Below are 17,286 nucleotides of genomic sequence, written 5' to 3' on the forward strand. Positions count from 1 at the left end.
CCTCAATCCTTCAGGCCAATCCATCTCCTACTGTACTACTAGATAAGGATTTAAAATCAACACATGCTCACAAACAGCCGTTTCTAGCATTTGCATAAAGCCAAAAAAAGTCAAAACATTTTTGTCAGCTGATGATATTTTCTGAAACCCCCCTGAGATTTTAAGTTAGTATGTAATACTTTTAATAGCTAATATTTAATAATTGCCATGCAGGTAAAACAAATAAAACAGTTAATCTTTTAACAGGACTCGTAAAGATACCGGAAAAAGAAATTCCAGGACTTTTCAAGCACTACTTTTTGGTTTTCAAGGACTACAATCAGAGATCGCACTTATCAAACAATATCTTTAGGATTTTTTAAACTCAAATTACAGATATAAGGTATCCAAAATACAACTTACAACGTTTTTAATAATATATATTAAATACCAAGTTTATAATGGCTATTATTGTTCAATAAATAATATTTTATATGGGTCTAAAAAAAAATATATATATATATATATATATATTGTATTTAAATTAGTCAAACACTTTTCAAGTCCCTCTTTGTAAATATGGCTGTTTTCAAGGGTTTTCCAGGCCTTATATTTCAAAAAGTCAAATTCAAGTACTTAAAGTACCTTGTACGAGCCCTGTTTTAATAAGCGTTTTATTCTGATTATTTAATTTTAGCCTCAGTTTGATATTTTTCATGCTTTGAAATAAAACAGGAGCATTTCTTTAGTGACATGGTCATTTTTATTGGTCATAGTTTGGACATCCGATCATCTGCTGTCCGACGCGAGGACTGGCCCGAGGTTCAGGACAGCAGATCATGCGAGCGTTTAGCCGGATGCGGGAACGCCTGGGATTCGAGACGCATCTGTAACATGTAAGATCACGGAAACACCGGATGGATTTTAACGTGCAGCTTTGACGAAGCCAAGCGAGGTTTTTCAGGGAAACAGATTAAGATAAGGAATCCTGGGATAGATGTGTGAGTTATCTGCGAGTGAATGAACGAAGGCATGACGGAGAGGGAATCCCGATGGTTATCCGGTTCTCAGGATGATGTGAACTCCGGAGTCGGTGAACACGGGACCGCTCATGTCTCCGACCTTCAGCGCGAACGAGACGTCTTCAAAGGGCTTCTGCATTTGACCTGACACACACACACACATATATATATGGATTAAGACAGGACACAATTGATCAATATTAGGCTGAAAACTGTATTAATATTCGATAGAGATGCACCAATATGAACATTTTGCCCCATACTGATAATTCTTTATATTTGAAAGCCGATAACCGATATATTGGCCTCTATATCATTTTTGAAAGCCTGATTACAAAAACAAGAGTCTCACCATTAAAACCCATGTCCCAAACACACAATCATAATGTTCTCATGATGACTGCATGTAGCCGATATGACAGCATGTTGCACTGAACTGTATTTTCCTTTTTTTGAAGTGATTTCAATCATATTTCAAGCAATTCAAAGCCATCATGTTGAACAGTGCGTATCTGAAGCGTCTCAGCTGGAGGAAATAATACATTATTTATCAGCTTTAATATATCGGCCAAATTTTCATATCGGGCCGATAACACTAAAAGGTTTCCCTTCATTTGATGGTCCCTTTAACACAGGGGTGTCAAACTCATTTTGGTCTGGGGGCCGCATACAGCTTAATCTGATCTCAAGGGGGCCAGACCAGTAAACTCATAGCAAAATTACATAGAACTAACAATAAGTCCACTATTTTTCTTTGTATTAGAGCAAAGAAGAAGTAGTAAATTATAAAAATCTTTATATTAAATGAATTGTCCTTTTACAAAATATATTATGAACAACCTAATTAGTATGTGCAATTTCAACAACACTATTACTCAGTTTAACATTTATTTAAGTGCATTATGCATAAAAACTGATCACAGTTATTGTACAATGTCGCAAAACATTTAGTCACAGTTTTGTGGAACTTAAAAACACTGTCCTGCATGTTAACATAAATCAAACATCAAAATATAGAAATTATTTAAAACCCATTTTCAAATTCTGGGAAGCAATTCTGAACACATGAATTGACTCCACACACTTAAAATCTTAAGTGGCAGCTGTTTTAAAAAGAAAATCTTTGTAAAATTTGCAAATTTATACAAAAGTACAGTATGTAAGTTTTTTTAAAACAGAGGGTTTTTTTTTAAAGTAAACATATTTACTTTATCAATTTGCCCCTGAAACTTGGCATCTTTTAGCCTGCACAAGTGCATCAATATCAGGCATCATGTCCTGAGTAGCAGCCAATTTTAGAATCTCATTTAAGTGCTTATGTGTGAGCTTTGAGCGCAGCTTCGTTTTATTAATGTTCATTACTGAGAAAACTTGCTCACAAAGGTAGGTGGTCCCAAACATGCACAACATTTTTGCAGCCAGTGCAGTTAATTTAGGATAGCCTGGCAGGAGATACTGATCATATGTGTCCAAGCCCACAGAGGCAAATTTGTCCTTCAATTCTACATCACACTGCAAATCAATTATTTCAAGTTGCATGTCAACGGGCACATCAGAAGCTCTGACTGTGAATGGTGAGCGAAAAATTGCGAATTCTGTCTCGAGTTCGCTAAAGACCTGAAATCGTTTCTCAAACTCCCTCAGCAACCCTGAAATCTTGTCTTTGTACTGTCTCACGTCAGGATTAACGCTTACTGCGCACACATCTCTTAGACAGGGAAAATGAGCAGGGTCACCGCTTGCCATCTGCGTCTCCCATAATGTGAGCTTTAACTTGAATGCACGTATGCTGTCATAATACTGTGTAACAATTTTTTTGCGTCCTTGCAACATTTTGTTCAGATTATTCAAGTGCTCTGTAATATCAACCATAAATGCAAGGTCCTGCAGCCATAGTGGGCACTGTAATTCCTTAACAGGTTTACCTTTTCCCTCCATGAAATGTCCGATTTCCCCACGTAGATCAAAGAAGCGCTTCAGCACAGCACCTCTGCTTAACCATCTTACTTCAGTGTGGTATGGCAGACCATGGGTAATGTTACAGTCACTGAGAAGGCTGTCAAACTGACGATGATTGAGACCTCTGGCTCGGATGAAATGAACAGTTCGGACAACCACCTCCATGACGTGATCCATTTTTAACGACTTGCAGCATAATGCCTCCTGATGCAAAATGCAATGAAATGTCCAAAAATCACCCCCTCCATTTGCGGCTTGTACTTTCTCTCTGAACTTTGTCACAACACCTGCCTTTCTCCCGATCATTGACGGCGCACCATCAGTAGCCAGGCTTACGGCGCGGGACCAGTCCGCCCCGACTCTGTCCAGCGCTCCAACGACGGAGCGGAAAATGTCCTCAGCTGTTGTGGTGTCGGTCATAGGCACCAACTCAAGAAACTCCTCTGTGACAGTCAAAGTCTCGTCAACTCCACGAATGAATATGGCCAGTTGAGCGACATCCGTAATATCAGTACTCTCGTCAATTGCAACAGAAAATGCTAGAAATGACTCCACTTTGTGTTTCAGTTGGCTGTCCAAATCTGCCGATAGTTCCGAAATCCTGTCTGCCACGGTATTTCTCGTCAAGCTAATATTGGCAAAAGCTTGTCGCTTCTCAGGACACACAATTTCGGCAGCCTTCAGCATGCAATTTTTAACGAACTCCCCCTCACAGTACGGCTTTGATGCTAATGCGATTTCGCTAGCAATTAGATAGCTGGCTTTCACTGCAGCATCACTGACCTCTCGGCTCCGGGTGAAAACAGATTGCTGTTTCCTCAGACCCACCAACATTTCATTTACCTTCTGTCTTCTCAGTTCTCCGTGCAAGCTGTTGTATTTTTCGCCATGGTGAGTTTCATAGTGGCGCCGAATATTATATTCCTTAAGCACCGAAACTTGCTGCGTGCACACCAGGCACACGGGTTTCCCATTCACCTCCGTGAACATATAGGAAGAGGTCCATTTTTCTTGAAAAATCCGACACTCTGTGTCCACTTTTCTCTTTTTTTTAGACAAAGACATTTCGCTGATGAGGGTGCCAGGGCCAATATAAAAGCGGGTAAACTGATAGAACAAAACGCAACTCGGACCCTGAAGCTCAGAGCTGATGGCGCGCGCGCCTGTAAAATGTGACGACGTAAGAGCGTCGGGGCGGCGCCCGCGCCATCAGCCAATGAATCGGCGCACCCAGAGGGCGTCCCCGCTACGCAGCGTTCAGTGAACCTATGAAAGAGAACTGATAGAACCAAACGCCACTCAGACCCTGAAGCTCAGTGCTGCCATCTGCTGTTTGTTCCGCCGAAAATGAAAATTATTTTTTTCATATTGCAGATTTATCCCCCGGGCCGTACCGAACCCCCTGGCGGGCCGGTTTCGGGCCGCGGGCCGTATGTTTGACACCCCTGCTTTAACACATTCAGTTGACCCCAAGTAACGTTGCCCCTACATCTCGTTGCAGTGTTAGTAGAGTGTTAGTAGAGTGTTAGTAGAGTGGAAGGGTTAGGGTTAGAATAAGTTGACATGTAGTTGCAAAGTTACTTATAGCTAGCAGAATGTCTGTTGAGGAGCATCACAATAAAGAGTTAGCAGATATTAAGCAGACAGTCTACTAATACTCTAATGAGAGTTAGTTGACATGTAGTTGCAAAGTTACTTATAGTTAACAGAAGGTTCAAGGGATCATCAAAATAAAGTGTTATCCATTAAAAATGAGCATATATCTACTGATACCGATATGGTGGCCGATATATCGTGCATCCCTAATACCGGATGCTGAGACGTGTATCGCTAGTCTCACCCCTGCCGAATATGCCCAAGTCTCCTCCGTTCCTCGCTGAGCTGCAGTCGCTGAACTGAGACGCCAAACTCTCAAACTCCTCCTCTCCGGATTTGATCTGTTCAATGTACTCTACATACACACACACACACACACACACACACACACAGAGAGAGAGAACATGACAGCGTTTATTGTATTTAAGAGTTGTTTATGATGCAGGAAAAAAGAGCCCCATTGAAACAACTTCCATTTATATTAGTAATATTTCATGCCAGTTTCCCAGGAAGTGCCGATTTTGTTCACTTAAACACATGAGACGGAAACAGTGCCTTATTTGCAAATGTTTCATGCAATATTCCGATTTTTCTCACAAGTTAAATCTGAAACTTTTGATGGAAACGCATCTAGTGTGCAGTGGCGGCTCGTCAGGGGAGGCACAGCCATCCCGAACCTGAGGTGGAAATGGGAGCCAGTGTTAATGAGGACTGGGTAGCGATTCAGATGCTCCAATTCGATTCGACAGATCATTTTTTACAGCATGTTAAAGTCGTCCCTTTTTGAGCGTGAGCAAAAAACGCGTCGTTTTGTGTGTGTCCCTTTACATGCAAATTAAATAAGTCTCTCCATCATTGTCCGACTCCAATTTAAACATAAAAGGCAGAACAGTTTCTGACATTTTAGAGCTTGTCTGCGTGAGGTAATCGGAGCTGCTCACACACACACACACACACACACAAGCTCTTGAAGCTCCGCCCTCTGTGCCGGGAGCAGCAGCTCATTTGCATTTAAAGGGACAGACACAAAAACGGTGTGTTTTTGCTCACCCTCAAAAAGTGACAATTTTAGCATGCTGTAAAAAAGTATCTGTGGGGTATTTTGAGCTAAAACTTCACACACACACTCTAAGGACATTAGAGACTTATTTAACATCTTGTGATGTACCCTTAAGGCTGAATCCCAATTCTCTGTCTTACCCCTTACCCTTACCCCTTCCCCTTAGTTTTGCACGTTCACGTGAGAGTAAGGGCTATCCCAATTCTCATTTTGATCTAGGGGTAGGGCTAAGGGGAAGGGGTAGATACCCCTTAAAACCAAGAATTTTCGCGAGCTTACTTGAAACCAAGGGGTACCCAGAATGCACTGCACAACCGGCAACAATGGCGGACGTGCCATCAAGAGAGTCCCATAAATGTAAGTATTTTCGGCTTAAATGACTGATTGAAAAATTATGACAGGCTTGTTTTGTGCTCTACACAGTCATGTACATATATATTTGCAACCATGTTGTTAATTGAAATGTTTTTAAACGTTTTTAAAAATCGCTAGTCTGCTACGCTAGGCTATGCTAACGATACATTGCTGGTTTGCACAATCAGTCCCGCATTTCTCTGACTAGCCTTGAATGGACTCCATGTCTACAGTTTTAACTAAACTATAAGCAGTGAATTTTCTTTTCCCCGGACATGTCTGGCCAGGATTTCGAGATAGCCCAAAATGTCCGGGATTCGGCTTTTGCTTTCTACAGTCGCCATTCATTATGTGTACATTATTTGACACTGACACGTATGTGCCAGCTTTGCAGGTCATGCATTCAGCTTCAAACGGATCCCGACTGATACGAAAACACAGGAATTTAAGCAATGCTAAAACGCACATAAACCGATCACTTGTTTAGCGTTCATGTACGTTAAACACTACATTCAGATTCACCGATTTGAATGAATTCAGTCCGATTGAAACAACACCTTGTGCATGTAAACATAATGAATAGCGACGGCAGAAAGCAAAAGCCGAATCCTGGACATTTTGGGTGATCCCGAAATCCAGGCGACATGTCCAGGAAAAAGAGGACGTTGCATGGTAACCCTGGAGACATCGATACGTGCTTTAACGTTACATATACTGTCCTGTATCACACAGGGACGCAGGAGGAAACCCGGCAGCTGATGAAAACGAGCTGAAGTTTCTAAGATCAAAATATGATCCGATTTTTTTTGCCTGTTATGTTTACTTTATTGGCCAATAAAGACATATTTTTGTTAACAAAGAAAGTGTTTCTGAACATCAGTGACATTCAAAACAGTGATAACTGAAACAGATACAAAACACCATGCAGTGTGTATAAAAAATATTAGTAACGATGTATGATGACGTAACCAAGTGGTGTCTCATTTCATAGGGGTATGTTTTCACCCCTAGCGCTTACCACTCGGTTTCGAGGGACAAGGGCTAGGGGTAAGACGAAGGGGTAGGGGTAGGGGTAGGGCTAGGGGTAAGACGAAGGGGTAGGGGTAGGGCTAGGGGTAAGACGAAGGGGTAAGACGAAGGGGTAGGGGTAGGGGTAGGGGAAGGGGTAAGACAGAGAATTGGGATTCAGCCTTAAAGAACCCCAGCCGCCACTGCTAGTGTGCTAGTGTGCGTGTCTTACTGTGGATGAGCTGCAGCGCCTCGTCTTTGCCGCGCGTGATGTTCTCCTCTCTCCAGGAGGAGGGCCGGCGCGACTGGTTGTGTTTGACCAGCAGGTGCGAGCATCGGACCTTCTCCAGCTCGCCGACCCCGTCCGCTCCCGACCCGCTCGGGCGCTCCCACTGACTCGCGTTCGTGATGTGGTTGAAGTAATACACCCGACCTGCGCCACACAGAGACAACGTTACATTTACATTTAAGCATTTGGCAGACGCTTTTATCCAGAGCGACTGAGGGGCTCAAGTCGTTTACACTACACCGTTTTCAACTAAAATCGTAAAAACTTTTATGCATTTTGGTCGTTTGTTTACACGACAACAGCGTTTTGGGGCCTGAAAAAAACACAAAGTGCAAGTTTTTGAAAACAGTCTCCGTGTAAACAACAAAATCACGAATCTCTGAAGACTATGAAGTCACGCACATGCGTATTACGTGTTCAGTCTATAGCGTTTCATCGCCATCTAGTGGCCTGGCAGCAGAATACAGCGTTTTTAGCCGTTTTCGCGGATCCGTGTGAATAGGGATCGTTTTGACAAAGGAATTGTCTGTACGTGGAAAACTCAAAGGAATGATTTCTGAAGGATCGTGTGACACTGAAGACTGGAGTAATGATGCTGAAAATTCAGCTTTGATCACAGGAATACATTACACTTTACTGTATATTCACATAGAAAACAGCTGATTTACATTAATATTTCATTATTTTTACTGTATTTTTGATAATATAAATGCAGCATTGGTGAGCTTTTTCCTTAAGTCATATCATGTCATGTCACCTTTATTTATACAATACAGATTGTTTCAAAGCAGGTTTACAGAGATAACAGGAAAATAATGCAACAAAGTTTGTTTCCAGAAGAAAATAGTGTCACAGTCCAGCTTAAGTAAGTTCAGTGATGGTTAATTTCTGTTGTAAAAAAGTTATTAATTTAGTTAATTTATATATATAGCCGCTCTGGAGAAAAGCATATGATTTTTTATTGATTTATTCCAAACTTTTTATTCATAGTGTGTGTATACATAAAATTATTTAAATATGAAATTAACCTTATCTGAATGAGAGAGAAAGAAAACTGAAGCAGACAAGCACCTTAGATTGAAGATGAGTAATAATAGGCAATATGAATACTGTATGAATACAGAAATATCACTGAATACTAGCCTATCTATAAATGAATACTAGTATAAATGAATACTGTAATATACTGTATTGTTGCTATGCTTAGGGTAATTGTTTTCTACACTTTAAATGAACTGTTTTTTTTAGTGGAAGCTTTAAGATCACCCACAAAAAAGATTTAAACTCAAATCAGTATTTTATGACCATACATTTATTTATTTATTTATTTGTTAAGTGAAATAATTTAACCGACAGAATTAACCCTTTCAATGAGCTAAGCGAGATGACAGGCTTAGTGGACGTGAAATATTCCGCGTACACGTTTGATTTTATAAACTATTTACTCATAATTTAATAAAGTAAAATTGAAAATACAAACGTTATCCATTGACAAAGCTAGCGCTATTACCCTTCCGATGGCTAAATATCAGTCTGGCCCAGATATAGTTCAGATTTTAAAGGTGTTTAGAAATCCAAATGTTTTGATATTTGGAGATTCAGTGTGTGATGCTTTAACTCATCAGCTTTTAAACACCGAACACCTCAGAATCACTCGCTCGTGTTGGGTTTAAATCAGAATTCAGTCCGGTTTGGTTTAGCATCGGCTCTCGCGCGCGCGGGCTCGGTTGTTTTAGGCGGTTCGGTGTCGGTTAGCCATTAGCATACGCACTGCGCACACGCGCCCAAACACACACTCGGTTCCGGGTTTAAATGTGAACACGGGCCGCCACGACTGACCTGAACTCCGGCTCATGCGCTTCTCCCACCCGGACGGCAGCTTCTCATCGTCGGACATGATTTGAGAATGTGTCGGTTCGGTTCGGCTCGGGTCTGGTCTGATGTAGCGCCACTGCAGTAACCGGGACTGGCCGACAGGGGGCGGCAGAGCGCAAACACTGGGAAACAACACCGCTTTACTATGGAAGCTTGTTTCTTTTTTCTTGTAAATGGAAAAAAGCCCTCCTTTAATATTAAACAGTCTGCTTCTGTTTTAAGTTTTTCTCTCTCTCATTCAGATACATAAGGTTAATTTCATATATAAATAATTTAATCGTCATATATTGTAATATACAGAAATCATTCTAATATGATATGATATTTAAATCTTACTGACCCCAAACTTTTGAGTGGTAGTGTATGGTTTCCACAAAAATATGAAGCAGCGCAACAGTTTTCAACATTGACAGAGGACAAACACTGGGAAACAACGCTTTACTGTGGAAGCTTGTTTTTTTTTTTTCTTGCAAATGGAAAAAAAGCCCTCCTTTAATATATTTCTATGTGAGTTTGTTAAAATGTTTAAAAATGAGTTTCAAATAATTTTAAAAACACAATAGAAAGTCTGAATCTCTGTTTCCCTCTGTCAAAATATTTACTATTTTAGTATATTTTTCTTTGATGTCTAATTCGTCTACCTTGAAGGACTGTCTTCATCCTTGCTCCATTTGCTCTGTTTTTTATTTTTATTTTTTTCCTTCTTAAATTTAAACTCTGTGTTAGTCTCATTGGAAGTGTCTTACTTTGTTGATTGTTCCGTCTTGTTACATTCTGCAATTAAAAAATAAAAAAGTTTGTTTCTTTTTTTCTTTCTTTTTTATTAATGCAAGAAAACACAATAACAATAAGGCAATGCACAATCACATAAAATCCCTAAAGAACAGAGCACAACTCTGTAAAAATTAAACAAAAATTACAAGAAAGAAAGAAAATTATGACATTAAGATTCAAAATTAGATTCAGCGGTTTGACAACAACGTTAAATTCGAAATTGACTTACAAGGTCGAAATTTGACTTAAAAGACATAATTATGATATAAAAAGTCGAAATTATGACATAAAAGAATCTTGCTGGTAGGATGAAGGTGGTATAATTTGTGTTATTGTGAGTTTCCTGTGTTTTATTTTGCTATTATTCGAGATTCGACTGATAGATTTGTTTGGGATATTTCTCACATTTTAAAGAAAGACATTCACGACGCCTTACATCGATTAGCGGCAATTTCCACGGTGACATCATCCTTCCACGCCCCTCCTGGACTGTGGTTGGTGAAACTCGCTGTCAGTCAAACGCGCGCGCATCTGATTGGCCAGCCGCGAGCGGATGTTTTCGCGGAGTTGGTTTACGGCAAACGCTTGTGAGTGCGAGAGAAACGCGTCTGATTTTCTGCGGGAATAAACGACAGAGAAATCAGGTAGAAATCTACAGACTTCGCCCGTTTTATCGTTTATTTACACGCGTATCCAGTGTTACTCTCTAGTAATACCTTATAGGATTTAATGCGTTTGTGTATGTTAAACGAAACCCATCGCATTATTATGCAGATGCTGCTGGATGAGCTGAAAGCAACCCTGATAGCGTTACATCTCAGAGACATTTACATTTAGTCATTTTAACGTTACACCGAGACGTCTATATGATGTCTGCGTTTACCTCTGCAAGAAGAGTGTTTACGCGTCTGCAATACGTCTCTGGGACGTCTCCTGTTAGATGTCATATAGAGACAGCTAGGAGACGTCTTTAAGATGTTTAAGGTTTAGAGTGTATGTAAAACTGCCTTTTCTGAGATGTTTTTACACCGCAGATGAACAGATCTTTAGCAGATGTCTTACAGACGTACCTGTGCTAGCCGAGATATCAGCCTCAATGACATCAAGATAATAACAATTAAGAGAGGCCATCGCTGATATTAATTTAATAATAGTTATATAGCAGTAGTAGTAATGATGATGATGATGACTATAAAGAAATCATTTACATTTTCTTACTAAAGATATAAAGTTCAGCATGATTATAATGTGTGATGTCTTTCAGAGATGATCGAGGTGGTGTGTAACGACCGTTTGGGGAAGAAGGTTCGAGTCAAATGCAAGTATCCTTTGAAACGCTGTGTGAAAGTCCCAGTTTGACTGTGTGTGTGTGTGTGTGTGTGTGTGTGTGTGTGTGTGTGTGTATGTGGTGTTATTGGTCTTAACCGTGTCAGTCAGGAGGACACGATCGGGGACCTGAAGAAGCTGATCGCGGCTCAGACGGGAACGCGCTGGGACAAGATCGTGCTCAAGAAATGGTGAGAACATCGAGCATCATGTCACAAGTGGAGAATCAAAGCAGTCAGACGTGATTATAACGATTATGTGTGTGTGTGTGTGCAGGTACACCATATTCAAGGACCACGTGTCTCTGGGAGACTGTATCCTTCACACACTTTACTAGGTTTGATCATTTCATCTCGTCCCTCAGTGACGTGAAACACGTTTACACCGTTCAACCTGTTCACATGTGAAGCTCAAGGACATACATTACACTTTAGCGCATGCATTTACTAACTTTAACAATGAGCAACACATTTGTTACAGTAACTTATTAATATTTCTTCATGTTTGTTCAGTTTTGGGTGTAATTCATTACTAATTTAATTAGGTAAGGGATTACTCTTCATTTTTTAATTAGTTTATTCTGATTGCATTGAATACTGTATAGACTATAGAACAATTCTATATAAAACAAAAGTAAAAAATGTTTCACGTCTGACGTTAAAATGTATGTTTTTAATGTAACCTCCTCTCTTTAAATGCGTATAATAGTTCAAGAATAATTTATGCAATTATATATTGTTTATTTGAAGGAATTAAGACGGCTGTTTCGTGTCTATCCTTCAGGTTAATATGGGATTTATGACGTAATTATTAGTAAGTCATGCCAGAGGTTAATTAGTAATTAGTAAAAGTTATTAGTATTAATACTCAGTCTTAATCTAATCTAGTAGCTTCCCCAACACGGATGTTAAATCAGGGTTTTTTGTGTTTACAATATTATTACCGTGTAAAATATGATCAGATACAGCATTAAAACACAAAGTAACTGATATTAATCTTAGGGTTACAGACAAGTCTTTAGAAAACATGGTGTTAAAGTCTATACATTCAGGTATATCTATTGTTCTTTATCTATCAATGCATATTATAATAATTTGGTTTTATTAATTTATTTGCGTAATTAAATATTTAATATATTTTCTCTGAACTTCCCCAGTTGAAAACCCTGCATTAAACCACTTTAACAGATTCTGCGTTCGACTTTAATGATGTTAGTAAATGTTGAAATGAACATAAACTGAGATTAATGAAAGCTGTAGAAATCATTGTTAACTAATGAAGTTAGTAATGTCAACAAATGAAACCATATTGTAAAGTGTTACGGTATATATATATTATATCATATGTGAGTCTGTTATTGATCTTTTGTGTGTGTATGAGACATTGTCTGTCCATAATATGTGAAATCAATTTCTTTGACTGATCATCAGATGAAATCCATGACGGCATGAACCTCGAGCTGTATTACCAGTAGAACACACACACACACACACACACACACACAACATGTCACGACGCATCAGAATATCTGTTCAGTTGAATTGTTTTGATATTATTTGGAAATAAAACTCATATTTATGTATGGTCATGTCTCAGTGTTTGCGTTTTCAAACAAACGTGTTTAATAAGAGTCTCAAGGGGGAAAAACACATTATTATTATTACATCCACTGAAATATCAACATCTCATAAAGCACACGAGTCGACCTTCTGAAACATAACCTGAATTATTCCTGGATTAAGTCACAAGTGAAAGCATAAATCATTCAGCTGGTCTGGTCTAGTGAAACACACTCATGAATGGCGTGTCTGGAGAGGTGTGACGTTAATGAAGCTGTTGATTGGTCAGCAGTAATCTGAAGGTTCTGATTGGTCAGCAGTAATCTGAATGCTCCTCCTCCACGTAATTAGCAGGAAACAAGCCCACCTGTAGAGGAACACTGATGTTAATCGAGCAGACAGGGAACACGTTTTAACCAGGGTTCCCACAGGTCCTTGAAAGTGCTTGAATTTAGTATTATTCATATATATATTCATATATAATTTATTTTGTGCAAGAAGTTTTCTAGAAAAAATTACATATTATTCCCTCCGGTCTGCTAATGTGTCGCCAACACTTCGTGGCCTATGCATACTAGCTTGCGTATTTACGCTAGTTACGCGCATTTACGCGTTACATTAAGTGTTTCCCGCATGATTTACTTTGTGTTGTACGTAAAACTGTAAAAATTTAAAGGTTACACGATGTAACCCCACATTAAAGGTGCAGTGTGTAATATTTAAGATGATCTGTTGACAGGAATGCATTATCATGTACATAACTATGTTTTCAGTGGTGTATAAAGACTTACATAATGAACCGTTATGTGTTTATTAGCTTAGAATGAGGCATTTCTCTCTACACACACCGCGGGTCGCCTTACATCGACATGTTTCTACGGTGGCCCTGAACGGACAAACGCGTTTCGTCACTGTTGTTCTTCGTGTAAAGAAGCTACAGCTAAAGTCAGCGAATAAAACACTGACACAATGATGAACAGGTAACAATAATAATCACAATAACATATCACTTTACTGAATAATTAAGTAGACCTAATTTCTTAATTTATCTTTGTAAAGAAACCTCTTTGTTTAACTGGCTACTCTCTGCTGTCTCAGACGACGACATCACTTCCTGTCGGCCACCGTAACTTCTGTTGGCTGCAGTTCACAACCTCACCACTAGATGCCGCTAAACTTACACACTGCACCTTTAACACCTTTAAAGTGCTTGAATTTGAGGGTGTTGGAAGGTCCTTGAATTTGAAGTTAACCAAGGTGTGGGAACCCTGATAACAGTATTCAAGAAAATGTTGTGAAGGAAGAGGATTCACAACAACACTACGAAGACAAGAATAACCAATTTCAACCAGATTTCATATAGGTCATACTGGACTTAATAGGAATCTATATGTAATAGGGGTGTAACGATACCTTTATGTCACTATTCGATACATATCACAATACTAAACTCGCGATACAATATTATTGCGATACTCCATCAAAATGGTGAATCTGGTTTAACATTGGGTGTAAATTAATATGTTTGAGCCCCATGAACAGGACAATATTGAGACACCAGAATAACAATATTCATGATTCTGAAGCTGAAAATACAGAATTATTGTAGATGAATATGCTTGATCTCGGTCTCTGACTAGATATATTTAAAACAATGCCTCTTTTTTACTGGTAACATCAGACGTTTGGCATTATCAGGACACACAAATATCCCCCATTGCATTATTATACATTATATTCAACATAGTAGTTTAATGTAGTACTGACACGAAAACCCTGTAAACTTGAATTTATTTCATTTTGGATGAACGATACGATACTTATTGATGCATTTTTGTATTGCGATGTATTGTGACACGATATATTGTTACACCCCTAATAATTAAAAAGCATCATAATGGGTTGTGCAGTCATTATGATGTAGAAGAGGCAGTTGAACATGTAATATTATGATGTACTGTGTGTATGAAAATGAAAAACGAATGTTGCTTATAAAAGTACAGGAAAAAGAAATCCAAGATATGTCATTAAAATCTGTCGGCAAGAAAACAAGGTATGAAAGATGAGGTGTGGCAATATATACAAGCAACAAGATTATATTTGAGAATATAAATAAGTAACTTACTAAGGAATATTTTAATAATATTATATATATATATATTTATAATAATATAATATTATTATTATTATTTATTTATTTTTATTATTCCGCATTGCTGTTCCACACTCCAGTTGGGTTTGTGGCGGTAATAAACGAGAAGAAGAACCACAGACAGAACCCAACATCATTCACTCGCTCGTGTGAACGTCGTATCAGTGAGCATCAGATCTGTTTACACCACAGAGTCTAATTTTGACTCTTTATCTTACAATTATTGCGAGTTTATATCTTATGATTCTGTCTTTTTTTCTCAGAATTGTGAGATATAAATTAGGAATTGCAAGATTTTCAGAGAATTACTGAACTGGGAGTTTAATTTGGTTCTTAAAACCCATCATGTGACTTCAGGAGACATGAAATACATATTCGTGATGCGTCTGTTATGATAGTGTTAAGTATTTTTAAATTAATATTAGAATCTTTTGAATTTTTTAAAAATGCCTCTGATAATACTTGCATAAATACTGAAATAAATACTTTTTAAAATTAGAATTTATACACTATTTTTGTTGCATGGTAAATATTCTAAGAATGTATATTTATATGAATGAAATATGTTTTCTTTTGTTTATTGGTATGTTATATATCTGTCATTGGACAAAAAAGCCCCTGAAAATCAATTCCGCCCTGTAACACAATACAAGTTTTTAACCCTTTTTTGTGTTTCGCAGAACATGAGCGGGATTACTTTTCACTTCTCTCATATCTTATGTTGATTTGATTTTATAATTAGCCATAATTGCTCAGATGAATAAATTATTTGATTGATTTCCTTGAAGGTTTTGATATAAATGAATGGACTTAACATGCCCTCATAAAGGTAAAAATAACCCTGAAAATGAATTACAGCGGGCAAATATGTATTTATTTATCTAACTTTTATTTATTTTAATGTATTTGAAAAGCCTCTGTGAGATTAAAAATCGAATTTTTATGGGAATGTCCTAAATATAAAATAAAATAAAAAAAAAACCTGCCTTGTATTAACAGATTTCTGACGCTGATTTTATGGAGCCGATCACGGTACTTTTAATAACTGTAACAAAAAACTAACAATAACTGTAATGATAATGGTAACAATAACTAACGGTAACGGCAACAATAATTTTTAATAACTGTAAGAATAACTAACTGTAATGGTAACAATAACTGTGAGGATAACTAACAATAACTAATGATAACTATAACTAACTGTAACAATAACTAACAATAATTGTATAATAATGGTAAATTAACAGTAACAATAACTGTAAGCATAAAGTTTTAATAAGTATTCTATAGCAATACTGACACAGAGAAACATTAATGTAAGAATCACTTTCAGGATTATGTTTTTCCAGCTGATGAACGATACAAATGTTGACAGCCAATCAGAATCCATCCTACGTTAAAGAGCATTTAAAGAGACAGACGACAAAACTACAGCGCGCTAATGATAAACAGAAGGATATTTTATTTATTTTAATATATTTAAAAAGCCTCTGTGAGATCTTACTTTTACGGGAATGTCCTGCATATAAAGTTGAGAAATGAAAGAGAAACTGCCTCGTGATATCAGATTTCTGTGTCTGTGTGCCACTGAAGTGCGAGTAACGACGACAGAAGTGTGTGTGTTTGTGAGTGTGTGTGTGTCGTACCCTGCCGTACACCTCTCCTCTCCACCAGCCGTTGTGAGCTTTCTTGGAGATGATTTTGACGGTGTCTCCCTCCCGTAGAGAGAGTTCGGTGCGGTCCCGCGCGGAGAAATCGTAGCGCACTTTGGCGGTGCCGAAGTAGCGCTCACTCGGCCCTGCGGACACACACACACACACACAGATGATTTCAGTGTTAGCGCTCACAGTAGCGGCTCGTACCTGTGCTGTGTGTGTGTGGGTGAAGGCTGTGTTTCAGTGTTAGCGCTCACAGTAGCGGCTCGTACCTGTGCTGTGTGTGTGTGTGTGTGGGTGAAGGCTGTGTTTCAGTGTTAGCGCTCACAGTAGCGGCTCGTACCTGTGCTGTGTGTGTGTGTGTGTGTGTGTGTGTGTGAAGGCTGTGTTTCAGTGTTAGCGCTCACAGTAGCGGCTCGTACCTGTGCTGTGTGTGTGTGTGGGTGAAGGCTGTGTTTCAGTGTTAGCGCTCACAGTAGCGGCTCGTACCTGTGCTGTGTGTGTTGTGTGTGTGGGTGAAGGCTGTGTTTCAGTGTTAGCGCTCACAGTAGCGGCTCGTACCTGTGCTGTGTGTGTTGTGTGTGTGGGTGAAGGCTGTGTTTCAGTGTTAGCGCTCACAGTAGCGGCTCGTACCTGTGCTGTGTGTGTTGTGTGTGTGGGTGAAGGCTGTGTTTCAGT

The 17,286-nt window shown here is 38.8% G+C and overlaps 3 protein-coding genes across 4 annotated transcripts in view; 1 reads left to right on the top strand and 2 right to left on the bottom strand.

Annotated features, from left to right (window-relative positions):
* Positions 1-719: 719 nt before the first annotated feature.
* On the bottom strand, positions 720-9,264 carry pin1 (peptidylprolyl cis/trans isomerase, NIMA-interacting 1). The gene is made up of 4 exons (XM_084106676.1): positions 9,107-9,264; positions 7,211-7,411; positions 4,801-4,911; positions 720-1,145 (listed from the first exon to the last, which is right to left on the bottom strand). The coding sequence occupies exons 1-4, from the start codon at positions 9,162-9,164 to the stop codon at positions 1,036-1,038; spliced, it is 480 nt and encodes a 159-aa protein (XP_083962802.1). The 5' UTR covers positions 9,165-9,264; the 3' UTR covers positions 720-1,035.
* A 1,184-nt stretch (positions 9,265-10,448) lies between these two features.
* ubl5 (ubiquitin like 5) lies at positions 10,449-12,824 on the top strand. Its single transcript, XM_084106677.1, has 5 exons — positions 10,449-10,560; positions 11,181-11,238; positions 11,350-11,433; positions 11,519-11,556; positions 12,673-12,824. Exons 2-5 carry the CDS (start codon positions 11,183-11,185, stop codon positions 12,714-12,716), a joined length of 222 nt encoding a protein of 73 aa, XP_083962803.1. The 5' UTR covers positions 10,449-10,560; positions 11,181-11,182; the 3' UTR covers positions 12,717-12,824.
* A 3-nt stretch (positions 12,825-12,827) lies between these two features.
* vav1 (vav guanine nucleotide exchange factor 1) overlaps positions 12,828-17,286 on the bottom strand; it is a 31,477-nt gene continuing 27,018 nt past the window's right edge. For both annotated transcript variants that reach the window (XM_084106674.1, XM_084106675.1), the window contains exons 27-28: positions 16,600-16,751; positions 12,828-13,168 (exon numbers count right to left, since the gene is read on the bottom strand). In XM_084106674.1, coding sequence (XP_083962800.1) covers positions 13,115-13,168; positions 16,600-16,751 — 206 coding nt within the window. In that variant the 3' untranslated portion in view covers positions 12,828-13,114. The remainder of the gene's footprint in view (positions 13,169-16,599; positions 16,752-17,286) is intronic.

This window comes from Abramis brama (genome assembly GCF_963993115.1).
Source record: "Abramis brama genome assembly, chromosome: 2".
Taxonomy (NCBI): Eukaryota; Metazoa; Chordata; class Actinopteri; order Cypriniformes; family Leuciscidae; genus Abramis; species Abramis brama.